The sequence below is a fragment of the Lonchura striata genome, chromosome 14 (genome assembly GCF_046129695.1).
Source record: "Lonchura striata isolate bLonStr1 chromosome 14, bLonStr1.mat, whole genome shotgun sequence".
In the NCBI taxonomy this organism is placed as follows: domain Eukaryota; kingdom Metazoa; phylum Chordata; class Aves; order Passeriformes; family Estrildidae; genus Lonchura; species Lonchura striata.
In genome coordinates this window covers 734,126-747,891 of record NC_134616.1, presented here as the reverse complement: position 1 = coordinate 747,891, position 13,766 = coordinate 734,126, and the positions used below count along the sequence as shown (strand labels likewise).

At 52.7% G+C, this 13,766-nt stretch overlaps 1 protein-coding gene across 1 annotated transcript; it reads right to left on the bottom strand.

The window, feature by feature from the left end:
- Positions 1–166: 166 nt before the first annotated feature.
- F9 (coagulation factor IX) lies at positions 167–10,583 on the bottom strand. The gene is made up of 8 exons (XM_021552544.2): positions 10,437–10,583; positions 8,011–8,174; positions 7,752–7,776; positions 5,806–5,919; positions 4,110–4,238; positions 1,925–2,157; positions 1,313–1,436; positions 167–840 (listed from the first exon to the last, which is right to left on the bottom strand). The coding sequence occupies exons 1-8, from the start codon at positions 10,501–10,503 to the stop codon at positions 293–295; spliced, it is 1,404 nt and encodes a 467-aa protein (XP_021408219.1). The 5' UTR covers positions 10,504–10,583; the 3' UTR covers positions 167–292.
- Positions 10,584–13,766: the final 3,183 nt, after the last annotated feature.

The following is a 13,766-nucleotide window of genomic DNA, read 5'->3' as shown; positions in this document are numbered from 1 at the left end:
TGCTGATCCACCAAGCTCTGCATTTGGGATCTGGGGCCTTACACCACCACAGCAGCACCAGTGCATTCAGAAATGCAGCTGTGGGTCATTAAAAGGGCTTTTTATTTCCTTATTACCAAATTTGCATTGCATTCTCTTTACTTCTGCCTTCCAAGAGCAAAAGCTATTTCATTTAGGAATGTTTATTGAAATGCAATGATCTCTCAAAGGCACAGGGATTGCCGTGGTCCCCTCCGTGTCCCCAGTCCGTCCTCCAGCCTGGCACAGCAGCGTGGCACGGCGCTGCCTGGGCTCAGGGGAGCCTCGTGGTTTGCTTGATCCACTTGAGGTACTTGGAGACCCTGGTGTAGATGCCGTACTTGCCTGGCAGGGCGCACTCCTCGCCCCAGCTGGTGATCCCCGTCAGGAACCAGGTGCCCTCGATCTCGGAGGCGTAGGGCCCGCCGCTGTCCCCCTCGCAGGTGTCCCTGCCCCCGGACGGGAAGCCCGCGCAGAACATGTTCTGCAGGATGCTGGTGGAGGTGCTCTTCAGGCAGGTGGGCCGGTCCACGAAGGGCACCCTGAGCACCTGCAGGGTGGTGGCCTGGCGGCCGCGGAACAGCACCTTGCCCCAGCCGCTGACCGTGCCCACGCCTTGCTTCAGCAGCGCGTTGGTGAACTCGCGGCTGCCCAGGCAGATGGGGGTGACGTAGGGGTTGAAGGTCAGGGGCTGCTCCAGCTCCAGCAGGGCGATGTCGTTGTGGTACTCGTTGATGGAGGCGTTGTACGTGGGGTGGGGCAGCAGCCTCACCACCCTGCGCAGCTGCTCCGTGTGGTCGTCGCTCCTGGTGTCGTGTTCACCTGCACACACCGGCGGCCTGGCTGGGACCGTGCCCAGCACCGTGCCAGCCCAGCCCAGAGGCTGCAGAGGGCTGAGCCCTCGGGGCCCTCGGACTGCTCTGGCCAGGCTACTGGCTCCTCTCAGAGGCAGCTGCAGGTTCCCTTGCCTCCCAGGCCCCAGCACAACCCAGGTGTGACACCAGGCACCACCAAAAGCATCAGGCACCAAAGATGCAGATGCTTCTGCCAGAGTTAGCAGCAAAGCGGCTTTTGGGGGTTCAGCACCCTCACAGAGAGGTAAGGGGATGTCACCCTTGCAGCAAAAGTGGCAGAACTCGCTGATGAAAAATACAGATTTAAATAAATCATGTATTAGTAAAAAATAACCTCAATCTGTCCTTTCTAAACCCACCGGCTGCCGCCCGTGCCCGCTGCCGCCCGTCACCGCTGGCACTGCCCAGTGCCCATCCCTGCCCCGCTGCCCAGCACCCACCTGCCACAGCAGTGATGTTGTGGGTGTAGCCCGGCTTCAGGCAGTGAGCTGCTGTCACCAGCCACTTCTCGTTGATGATGGATGCGCCGCAGAAGCCGAAGCCTTCGCTGTTCACCAGCAGAACCTGTGGGAGCAGGGGCAAATCACTCTGGGCTTGTGTAAGCCCGGAGCAGTGGAAGGCGGCCCTGGTCACAGCAGGGGGTTGGAACCAGGTGTCTTTAAGGTTCCTTCCAACACAAACTGTTGGATGATTCTATGATCTGCTGAAACTGCTGGTGACAAAAAATGAGTTGCATCTCTCCTTGCAAAACTCCCTTCCCTCCGCCTTCAGCTTACTTTTGGGATGTTTATGGACTACGGGGCAATCTGCTGCTGTAGCCCAACCAGGTAAAGCTGCTGTGACTGATTCTGGCTCTTTGCCAGAGGAGAGCCCCATGCAGGCAAGTTTGCTTGCTGTGGTGTAAAATTGTATATGGAAAGAAGCTGTGCTCCTGCTAGGCTAGAGACTAGTGCAAGTCTAAGCTCTGAGCCAGGCTTTGGGAATTCAAAAGTAAGATGATCTGTACTCAGAAGGGACTGCTGGGGTTACAGGCTTGCAGACAGAGCTGGTACCTGCCAGGGCACCTCTCCCTTCATGCTGTCCGACCCGCCGACAACGCGTGTGCCCGTCCTGAGCACGGGCGTGATCCTGCTGGGGGCAGGGGTGCTGCTTTCCGTGGCGTTGTCCTCCCCAGGGCCATCCTCAGGGTCATCTCCCGTGATGTTCCAGTGCTCAAAGGTGTTCATGGACCGGGTGAGCTTCCTCTTGGCCTCGGGAGCCGTGATCCTCCCGCAGGGGTACGGCACTGGGGGAGGAACAGCACAGCTGGGACCGGCTGTGTCACTCACAGCCACCTCAGCGGGGCGAGGAGGGAAACCCTGCTCACCTGGGCACAGCCTGGGACCAGCTCAGGCTGGGGCTGCCCAGTGCTCCCTGTGCCCTGAGGCCGCAGTGCGAGCCGTACGGACAAGGAGCAAAAGCACCGATTCTTTCTGGGCCTTGGAAACGTCATCTGAACAGCTTTACAAGTGAAAGAAGCTTGTGCTGAGCACCTGTGCCTGATGGGCTGGGGCAGCTGTGCCTGCTCGTGGCAGGATGTGTGCTGCATAGCTGGGAATCCTGCACTGGGCATTTCACAGCAGTGACTCCACAGCAATAAGCAGCCAGCTGGGAGAGGGCAGGAAATAACAGCTGCCAATTGTACAGATAATCCTGCTTGGCACCAGGTGAGGAAAACATTAATAACCTCTTCCTAGAGCTGTGTATTGTCTCTGCTAATGAAGAACTCATCTGTAGACTCGTTTCAGACAAGCTCTTCCCAATCCTCTCCCACGCGGTGTGTACAGAATTCCTGCTGGTGGTGGCAGTCAAAATAGTAAATAGCACCAGGCATTGTCTTTCATCTGAAAAGCTCTCAGAAGCGCTGAGCAAACAAACGCTAGTGTAAAATCAGATGTGAGTGTGGCCTATTGAGACTTCATCCTCTATTTTTAAACAGTTCACTTTAGGGACAGGACTTGGATGAGTGTTGAGTGATGGAAAGTGGTAGCTGTGAGCTTAGCCTATGAAGTGAAGGTTTCAGAGCCAACAAAAGGAAGCTTTTGCAGGAAGGACAAACACCCAACCTGAAAGACAATCTTCTTGCTAACTGTAAACCTTTCTGGCCCAGTGAAAGTGGTGCAGCATGTGGGGCAACACAGGCCTGAGCTCTTGAGATCCTCTGTTGACAGGATTCCTGACCCAGGATACTCCCCAGAGTGCTGACAGGCAGCAGAGTCAGGCAGTCAGTGTTCCCTGCTGCAGCTGGCACAGCTACCCTGTGCAGGTACCTGCAGGTGTAGTGGGTGTGTAATCCCACTGCAGTCAGGTGTTGGAAATGTGACAATATCAAATGTTCAGCTGAATTCAGATGACAGAATATTTATCTGCTCACTCTCTTCTCTGCCAGATGTGCTTCTGAGATGCTCACAGCCAGTTAATTTTCTGTGTTGTGGTGGGTCAGTGTAGTTACAGGTGGTCTAGGGCGGGGCAAAGCTGGGGAGCACAAGGAGAACCAGCTGTTCTTTAGTCCTTTGTGAAGCTGCAGCCTCAAGAGCTGCATTTTCCTTCCATCCCACCCAACAGCTAAGCCAGAGTCCAGCTCTCATTGAGGATCTCTGCAGACCCACCCTGCTGGGGGGACAGCACCAGCACAAAGCTTCACTTGTAACCACCCAACTTGGATTACAAGACACTGGGTCATGGCCAGCCATGAAATAAACCATCAGGAGGGTTTACAGTAATCAAAATCTGCTTTAGTTCTGGGAAGTTCAGAGCCTCCTCAGTGCAGAATCAGTAACTATTAGCTCACACTGGGAGAACAGGGGAGCGAGCCTGGCTGGGTGCTGGGCAGCTGAACATCACCCTCCTCCCTTCAGAACATTTCTGATCCGTGTCCAGAGCTGTCAGATGCTGGAGCCTGTCTGAGCAGCCATCTGAGACAGCACTTGCCTTTGAACAAATTCCTGTACAAGTGCTCTCCATCTCCACTCACCCAGCTTAAAAAATGGATGTTTTAAAGGATGATTGAACCCTTCCAGCCAGACCCCACATCTCCCATGGGGAAAGTGCAGGGTCGGGCTCTACCTTTGCTAAGTAGGAAAACAAGCAACAAGGTTTCCAACAGGACATTGCATCTGTGAAATTCATGTAACTAAATGCAGGACAAGGCCTTGAAAACTTGAACCCAAATCTCTTAAAAACAATTTAAAAATTAACCTGTAGGTTCACAGGACTTTCCATCTTCATGCAGTTTATAGCCAGCAGCACAGGAGCACACAACCTTCTGTGGGGGCTGATGGCTGCAAAAGTGCTTGCAGCCTCCGTTTTTAATAGCACACGTGAAGTCTGAAAGAAATTAAAATGAAACTGTGAGAGCTCTTCTGAAACACAGCTGGTCAGAGATTTGTTGAGGCCTGGGGGTTTGGGCTCAGTGGCTGATGCAGACGGTGGGAAACAGATGTGGTTTGCAAGGAGATGGGGAAGCAGGGCAATCCCACCCCTGCTCATCATGCAGTGGGCACTTTGAGCAGGGGTTTGAGGGGCTTACAGAGCCCCCCAGAGCCCTGGCACAGCCTCCTGCCACCAACAGCTGCATGCTGGCTGAAATTTGGCAGCCTGGCCCTAAAGGACTCCTGCAAATATTTGGTAACAAGCCACGTGATTTCCCCACTTCTGTGCTTTTGGCACTGGGGTAGAACAGCCTGTATCAGACTGGAGCAAGCCCTGCAGCCGAGCTGGGCTTTGTGTGGGATTGCTGCTGGGCTCCAGACTGCAGGACAAGGCCAGTGCTCCTCCTGTGCCCATCAGCGTGCCAGGCTGGCTGGAGGAGCCCTTTCAGCAGGGTGTGTGGTGGAGCAGTGCCAGCCCGAGGCAGAGCGAGCCTCCCTTGCCTCCTCCCTCCCCAACCCTCACCCCTCCCTGGGGCAGCCCCCAGTAGGTGGGGAACCCCAAATCTGCAGCGCCCTTGCAATTCTCAATGAGTTTTCAAATAACTTCACTGCAGATTAGCCCCACTCCTACTTCCTCAAGGACACCTCCCTCCCGTAGCCATTTTAATGCCATCATTTACTATCCTTACAGAGCTCTTCTTCACGCCTCACTTCCAGCTCTATTTTTGCTCCTGACTTCCCCAAGAAATAGGCAGTGAGACTATTTAAATTTGATGCTACTTTGAAATGCTCTTTTTAACGTACGCTCCTCTCTTGCCAGAGCAGAAATACATCGAGAAAGAGAATCTTTTATTAGTGCAGTGAGTCTAGCACATTATGCGAGTTCCACAGCCCTGATTATAAGAGCTGAATATCCCTCTTGCTTAAATTATCAGCTGTTTGGTTTTCATAAACTCCTCAGCCCATCAGGAAAACATTTGCCTTTTATTTACCTCCAGGTTGCTGCTGATAATTATAATTACGAATTAAGCAGAGTGCCATTGAGAGAAGGTCAGGACAGTCCTGCCCTGCCCAGCACCTGCTGCTCAGCCTGGCATGAGGAAGGGGAGTGGGAGAAGGGGGTTCATGGGGGTGTGGGGAATGCTGCTTTCAGCAGGGGAGCAGGCTGTCCCTGGCTGAGCAGTCCCAGGAGGGCTCGTGCTGGGACATCCAGGAAGGGCTCAGTGTCAACATTTGCCCTGGCAGGCACAGCTGAACAGGAGACCTTGAGCCCGAGGCTCCAGAGAGGCCTCCTGAGAGCAGGTGCTCAGAGAGTGGAGCTGGGCTGGGCAGGACCAGAGAGAGCCACTGCAGTGTCCCCAGCATGTCCCCTGCCATCCCCAGTGCCAGCAGGTGATTCACACCTTCCTGCCTCACAGCAAAGCCAGCTGTGTCCCACAGGGCCCCCGAGGGTGCCACTGACCCCTCTGCTCCCAGGGCTTTCCAGCAGAGCAGCAGGGCCCTGCAGCAGCCCTGGCACCTACCTATCTCACAGTTCTTGCCTTCGTAGCCAGCCGGGCACCAGCACACGTAGGAATTGATTTCATCCTTGCAAAGGGCTCCATTCTTGCATGGGTTGGGGTTGCACTGATCCCCATCTTGGAGAGAAGACAGCAGAGTTAGCAACCACAGGCTCCCCCCACACAGCACATCTGGCTGGGCAGCTGTGGGACAGCACATCTGGCTGGGCAGCTGTGGGACAGTGCACCTCCTGCTCTGGCACGGGGCAGGGGCCAGCTCCTGGCAGCCCGCTGTGCCACGCTCCAGGGCAGCCTGGGGTAACGCAGCAGGGCTCCACTGGAGCTGTGTCCTTGTCCCCTGTCCCCTGGGCTAGCTCTGCTCTGCCCAGCTCAGCAGAGCCCCTCTGCAGTCGCCCTCCTGCAGCATCTCAGCAGGACCTCATGGCTGGGCCAAATTAGACAAGTTTGGAAGGTTTGCCACTTCAGGAGTGCTTTGAGTATCCTAATCTGGGTTGTTTTAACACCAATGCCATTCTGTGAAAGTTTGGGTCTGTGCACTGGGGCGTGGAGACCTGTCTGTGTGTTAGGATTGAGAACCTTCGTGCTGCTCTTTCTTCCTCTCTCCTGCACTCTGTTACCTGCTCTAGGTGTTTCCCCATGTGCCAGGGCTTTTATTTTCACAGCTGCCTCCTGTGAGAACCTGAGGCTTTGATGAAAATACTCACTATTGCAAAATTGGTGATCTAAACTGTGGAGAAGCAGCTCAGTGATGTAAAATGAGGGGGGATGCCTTTTGAAACACTTGTGCCAAGGCTTGGAGAAAGGGCAAGGCTTTGCTGGGTGGGTGAAGTGGCAGGACAGGGTGGCAGTGCGTGGGGCTTTCAGGAAAGGGCTGGAATGCAAAATGCAGCTGCAATGAAATGGTTTGGGCCTGTCTGAGTGCTGGTGGTAGGTTTTCAGGCAGGGTGGGTTTGCAGGCAGGGTGGGGATTGCAGGCAGGGGGGGATTGCAGGCAGGGTGGGCAAACCAGACAGAGGAATAGATGGCATGCCTTATTTTTGATGAGCTCATTTGTTACAGTGGCAGGGAAACAAATGCAGCCCTGAGTTTCATCAGTTGTTTTTTCATAGGACAGTCCTACAATGCAAATGTAATGTTTTTATTTTATACTCTGGACTGAGTAATCTGAATTATTTAAAGCTTACTAGTGAGATGTTCTGGGCACTTGGCCAATCTACCAAACAGTTCATTTATTGAAATGTCCTTAAAATTAGTTTCGGATGGTGTAGTGGGCATTGAAATCTTTTTGTTAAGGGACCAAGGACTCGTTGGGGATGGAGCCTGAAAAGAAGGAGTAGATGTGGAAAGAAAACAGTGAAGTAAGGGTGTGAATTGCCAACAGCTGTTTGCTATGATCACGTTGAGTCTCCACTTTAATATGGCATTTCTAGGGATTCACGCTGTTCCTTCACAAGGCTGTGCCTTATCTGGAGATCTCTGCTTGAGAACAGAGCATTTGCTGTTTGCTGAAGGGGTGTTAATTATTGCTGTGGTATTTCACTCTGTGCCACAGCTGAGACTGGAGCCCAGAGCGTGACCTGGGCTCAGTGATATCCAGCAGGATGCTCGAACTGGTTTTGTTCCATGAGGTTTTTGAAATTTGTTCAGAAAAACCCTGCTTGAACAAATAAATGCTAAGACATCTCCTTTTTTTTTTTTTTTTTTGGCTTGCCACAGGACAGACCCAGGCTGGGTGCTGCAGGATTTGGGGTGCAAGGCTCTGACTGGCTCTGCCCTTACAGTTTCCGGATGCTGAAATACATTTGTTACAGTAACATCGGGTCTTTATAAAATACATTTCTTACAGTAACATCGGGTCTTTATAAAATACATTTGTAACAGTAACATCGGGTCTCTAAGCACTGAGAGAGGAATAGTAAGCATTAGAACATGAAGAAAGCAGCTCTTACCAACGTATGTTTGCCAAAACTGCATCTGCAAAGGGAAAAAAAGAAAAAGTTTTCTTTGTTTTCTAATTTCTGGGTGTTGTCTGACTGAAGTACCTGGATGGCTCCAAAGCCGAGGGAAAAGGCTGGCAGGGAAGCCACCACCTGGTGTGAGTGCTGAAGGTTTTCGAGCACTGCGGGTCTGCTCCTGGCTGCTCCCTCCTGCTGCCCCTGGGCCCCAGCTGGAGGAGGGAACCAGGGGCTGCCAGAACGTGGCACTCACCGTCTTCTCCTCGTTTTCAAACACTTCTCGGGCTTCCTCGTAGCTGCACTTCTCCTCTATGCACTCCCTCTCCAGGTTGCCAGGAATGACCTCCTCCAGCCTGTTGGAGTTGGCTCGCCTTTGCCGCTGCAGCACCGAGCTCGCCTCTCTGCTCCCGATGAACACTGCCGTGGGAACAGGACAGGGCTGCCAGGGCTCTGGCCTCCCAGGAAAACAAACCCTTTCCAGGCTTCCCACTGCCCCATGGCCAGAGACAGCTCAGGACTGTCACTGTGGGCCTGAGCTTGCTTTATTGCCCCACTTCAGCCCAGCCCAAAGGATCAAATCTGCAGAGCCGAACGTCAGAAGAGTCAACGGGCAGAAATGTTTGATGGCAAGAGGGTGATTGGGAGGGCTGAAGTTTGGTGCTTAAAATACCCTAATGCAGATGGAGTGAGAATCTCCATCACAGATGCACAGAATGGAATAAGCTGTTTCACAGGGGAAAAGAATTGGCTTTTCCACGCTGCTGCTTGGTGAGGTTCTGTTTGGCCCCAGAAGTGTCCTGCCCCTGTGCTGGCTCTGAAAGACCATTAGCCCTGCAGAGCTGTGGCCCTTGGGAGCAAGGGACATTTCCTCCTCTCCCTGCTCCTCATCCTTGGCCACAGCCCTGGCTCCCAGCATCTTCTGCAGGCTGGAGGGGTGACAGGAGCCTTCCTCGCCCCGGGCCACCTCCTCAGTGGGCTCTTTGTACCCACCATCCACAGTGGCCACGCTCCGGGGCAGGGCCAGCAGCAGGAGCTGCTGGCACTGCAGGGACCCCAGGCCGGGTGGGATGGCCACAGGGGCCACCACCCTGCGTGGTGGCTGCCTGGTGAGGGGTAGCCCCATCACGGGCTGCCACGGGCGCTGCCTGGCAGGGCTGTGTGTCCCAGCAGCAGGGACAGCAGCAGGGGCTGTCCTGTGGCAGGGTTTGCTCCTGACCCAGCCCTGATGAGGGTCTCCTTGCCCTCCCTGAAGCGCTCTGCTCGCCCAGGGATGTCCCTGCTTTGCTTGCCCAGCCTCTCCTCCCTCTGCAGCCTCCCGCAGCAGGCTCAGCGTGTCCCTTTTGTCACCAGATGGCAGAGCAGCTCCCGGAGCCTGCTGGCCATGCAGGAAGGGCTCGGGCCCTGCTGAGGCTCAGGGACACCAGGAGCTTGGCCAGGCAGGGAGAGGGGACCGAGGGACGAGCAGCAGCCACTCGTCCCTTGTCACAGGCAGGTCCTGCTCGGGCTCCAGAGCAGAGCCCAGCCCTGCCGAGCCTGCAGGAGATGCCGTGGTGGAGCTCTCATGGGCTCTGCTTGGCACCAGGCTGGCTCCTTACAGGTGAGGAGCCCCTCCACTGACAGGAGACTGAAAAGGCTCCCTGAGCCCTCCCGGTGGGATGTGCCAGGCACTGCCACCGTGAACCCATCTGGGTTCACCTCCTTCACATCCCCCTGGCCTCTCTCCATTCCTCACAGCTCCCACGTGCTGCTCTCACAAACAAAACCTGATGGGGCTGGAGGCTGCAGGCCCTGTGGGGTGGCAGGAGTGGCACGGGGCTGGAAACCATCCTCACCCTGAGGACAAACTCATTCAGCAGCTGCTGAGCCACAGCCTGAGAGAGTGACAGGGGTCTCTAGGCAGGGCACACCTGTCCTGTCCACTCTGTTTTATAGGGGTACACCTGGGTGAATGGTGGCAAAAATACCAGGTTCTGCTCACTTTTCGTTGCTGAGCAAACATTTTGGAAAGAGCATTTTTTTAACCTGTTTCCAGCAGTGTTTTAATGCAAGAAGGAAGGGCAGCCTTGCCGGAAGCGGGAGCTCACACTGGATGTGAACCAGCCTCTGCTGGGACTGTTGGTGTTACAGATAAATCAAGCAACAGCCTGCATTACTGTGTGTGATTGCCACATCCGTCAGGTGCTCTGCCTTGTCTCCAGCTTTGGCTGCATCCCGCAGGCTTTGTTAAAACCACGCTGGCTTTGGCTCTAAACAATCCTCTCAGTGGCAGATCCAACGAGTGTTTCATGGACGTGAGCACTTGGTTGTTCTCCAGGACAAGGTGCTGGCATACAAAGAGGTGGGACTGTCCCTCCACAGCAGCGCTCTCCCCTTCTCCCCTTCTGTGAGTGCCTTCTAAAATGGCCGAATCGAGCTCGGAAAGCTTAAAGGTGCAAAAAACCTAAGGAAAAAATCCATTCTGGAAACTAATCCCTGTGCCACAAGCTGTATCAAGTCGGCACAGAAGCTGTTGTTTCCTTCCCCCAGCGAAGGGCCAGACTTTAAAGAGGAGCTGTGAAAGGCAGCAGTGCCTCTGAGCTGCTGTCCCACAGCCCTGCACGAGCTGTCAGGGCACAGACTGGCATCTGCAGCAGCCTGTACCCCAAAGGGAAGGGCTTGCTGGCTCTCAAATGAACTCACCTGCGTTTTCAGCAGCGAGACAAGCTCCCAGGAGACACACGGAGAGTACGAGGGGGACATTTGCCATCTTCTCCCCCTGCCCAAAGCTCTCGCTGACAGCCTGTCCAGGCGGCCGAGCTCAGCCCAGAGTTCAAAGTGCAGGTTCCTGTTTACTGCCCAGGGCAGCCCTTCAATTTAAGGTCCCCGATGTCCCAGGGGCTGGCAGAGCCAGCTGGGTGCTGTGCCACCACGGGCAGGGGATCCCGGCGTGTTCAGTGGTGCTGGGTGCCCGCAGGCTGCCAGGGCAGGGCAGGGCAGGGAGGGCAGGGCAGGGCTGTGCCCCCCTGGACACGCTCTGCCCCCCAGGCTGCAGCTCCACTCGCTGCTCTGAGCCCACGGCAGCCCCTGGGTGGGGGCAAAGCCTTTCCTCGAGTGTATCAACCATGAATTCTGTGCACTCAGCCTGGAAAATGAGGAACATTCCTTTAGAGGCAAGGGGCAGCAGCATTTATGGTTCATGCTCTTCGGGGGCACCTCTGGGTGCAGCACAGACCCTGCAGCTGAAGAGGAGTTGCTGAATATGAGCTGCAGCCTCGTGAGATCCCTCTTGTCTAGGTGGAAAATATCCTCTATATTCCTTTTCTTGAGCAAACAAAAAGTCCTGAAACCTATAATTCATCTTGTTTCTTCTTGCTCCATTTGAAATGATCTTTATTCATCACTGACAGTAGCTTTTGTTATCAAATTTCTGCGGTTGATAAATGAGTTGGGATGAGGTAATGTGCTGTTGATGTAAATTGAATACAAAGTGAAGAAGGTAATGATCGCCTCTCATTTTCTGTGCATAAGGAAATGCAAATGTGAGAAAATAAATGGAGCTAAAATGCTGAAACAATGCCTCTATCAATAAAGAGGAGTGGGGAGAATGGCTGCCATAACAAAGGATAGTTAGAATCACATTATGCAAATATTTTACTTTAGAACATAGGTCAGTCAAATTCTTTTAGGTTTATGGTGCATATTTCATGTGTAATAGTTTTTGCAACATTATTGCCAATTAATCTTCACAGGGAATGCCAACATATTAGAATAAGCACAGCTATTAACACAAATAATTTCTGTTGTGTACTACTATTGCCATCAACTTCTGGGGCACTAATTGGAAAGCAAAGTGTTTCTTTTTATTTATTTTGCAAACAAATCCTCAGAACTGCGATCCCCAGCACGGGCCCTTTGGGATGAAAGCTTTGTTGTCTGACATCGATCAGATCTGGGTGTATTTTCACTTAGTGTTCAGTGTTCTCAAAAGAGGAGTGGTTAAAGCATTAAATAGCTTTGCTGTGGCAATGGGCAGCTGGGCGATGTCTCTTCTGGTAGGCTGTGTTTTTTACTGAAATATCCCTTTTTTGTTGGGATGGAAGCATCCCACAGGTGCCTGCTGGGCCTGTGCTGGTGGCCGGGCAGAGGGAGCTGGCAGGGCAGCTCGTTCCTGGCAGGGTCAGCCCCTCTGACTGCCCCTCCTTCAGAGGAGCTCCCTGCTGCCAAGGGAGATGGAGCAGGTGAGCAGTCAGAACCAGAAATCTCTTTCCATTTGAATCCGAGAGATTTTTTAAAAATGTGCTCTGCTGCACTGATCATTAATGTTGAACAGCCTGATGGCTTGAGGATCTTGTTAAAGGATTGCTCTTAATCTCCCTTTTCTCCAAATGCACTCCTTTAAGCGAAAAAACCTCACTCAAAACCTGAAGCAATTTGCCCTTACTCCCTAGACAGCTGTGCTAAATAAAAAAAAGAAACCAAACCAAACCAGGGGAAGTAATGCTTGATCTTTATTTTTTTCATACTCTTTATGTGATTACTTTGGGGTTGCTGGCTTTTTCTGAATGTGGGAAATTAATTCCTGCAAACAAAAAGGCAGCAGAGCTCAGTCCCTCCCAGGCTGTAAATGAACGTCCTGGAGAAAGTCCCAGCACTGTAAAGCCCCACCAGACACCCAGGGGTGCTCGGCCAGCAGAGCATCAGTGCCTGCCCAGCTGGGGCTGTGCCCAGGGGATTTGGGAGCCTCTGCCACGGCTCTGGGACCAGGGGCACACCCAGGAGCTGCTGCTGCCCCAGCCCTGGGCTGTGCAGGGGATTTGGGCCAAAGGAGCTGTCTGGGCTCAGGGGTGTGAAATTGCATCGAGGTTCAGCTCTCAGAGCTGGCAGCAGGGTCTGTGATGTTGCCTTGATTTTTAAAAGTGTTAAGTTCTCTTTTATAGCTCTTTTAAAAGTGTTTAAGTTCTCATAAAGCTTCTTTAGCCTTCTGATAATGTTTGCATATTTAAGAGACAGAGTTCCCACACCATTTCATGGAAAAACAGAATACTTTACATATTTCTCTGTGGGTGGAGAGAAATGATTGATTGATCTTTGGAGCAGTGTGGTTGGAGAGGTGGTAATTCCATCCTCCAATCCACGGTCACCCTTAGAATTCTATAAATACCAGATATTTGAATAAAACATGCTTTTTTTTCTCTTCTGAACTTCCCAAGCTCCTGTGTACTCATTTTGTGTCCAATAGAGACATGTACAGGAGCATGGCTGGCTCTGCCATCTCCCACAGCCTCTCCTGACCAGTCTCAGGGCTGTCAGTTGTGAGGTGGGCACTTCTCCTCTGCACTTTTATGCTTCAATAATTGTGCCGAGAAAAGGCTCCCTTGCTGAATTCCCTCTAGATGCATCCACTGCAGTTAGCACTTAGCTCCGTCCCTCCCATTTCATTCTGGTTTTAATTAGACTCCTGAACAGGAGCACAGAGCAAACTCTGCTTTCATCTGGGAGGTCCTGTGGCTGTGAAATATTTACAGGAAGTAAATAACTGTCAGTAAATAAGTGCCTGACTCTACATGAGTGTAGAAGTGCTTTGAAACAGTCTCATTCAAATAAAGGCTCCTCACGTTGAGTGGCAGTAAGAAAAGAGCAACACAGGCAAAAAATCCCCAATGTAGAAGATAAACACAATTACTAATTCATGGAGCAGCACGTTTCCCAGTAGCAGCTTTAGTATCTTTCCTTGCAGTTTGATTTAAAATAGGCCAGATTAAAAGGAAATCTGGATTTGGTCTGGTCATCATCTTTTCAGAAAGCAGAGTGCAAGCACAGGTAGACACAGTGTGCTGCTGAAGCCACTCTAAATTTAGAATTCACCATCTCCACCCCAAACTCTGGACAAAGCAGTGAAATAAAGCTCAGCTCGTGCAGGTGGACAGGTCAGGCAGATCCCCAGGCTCAAACATCAGTGTACAGAGCAGAGCTAAATTAAATATCAGCTGGAAATCTGCCTTGCTGCTGTGTCCTGGCACGAGCTGACAC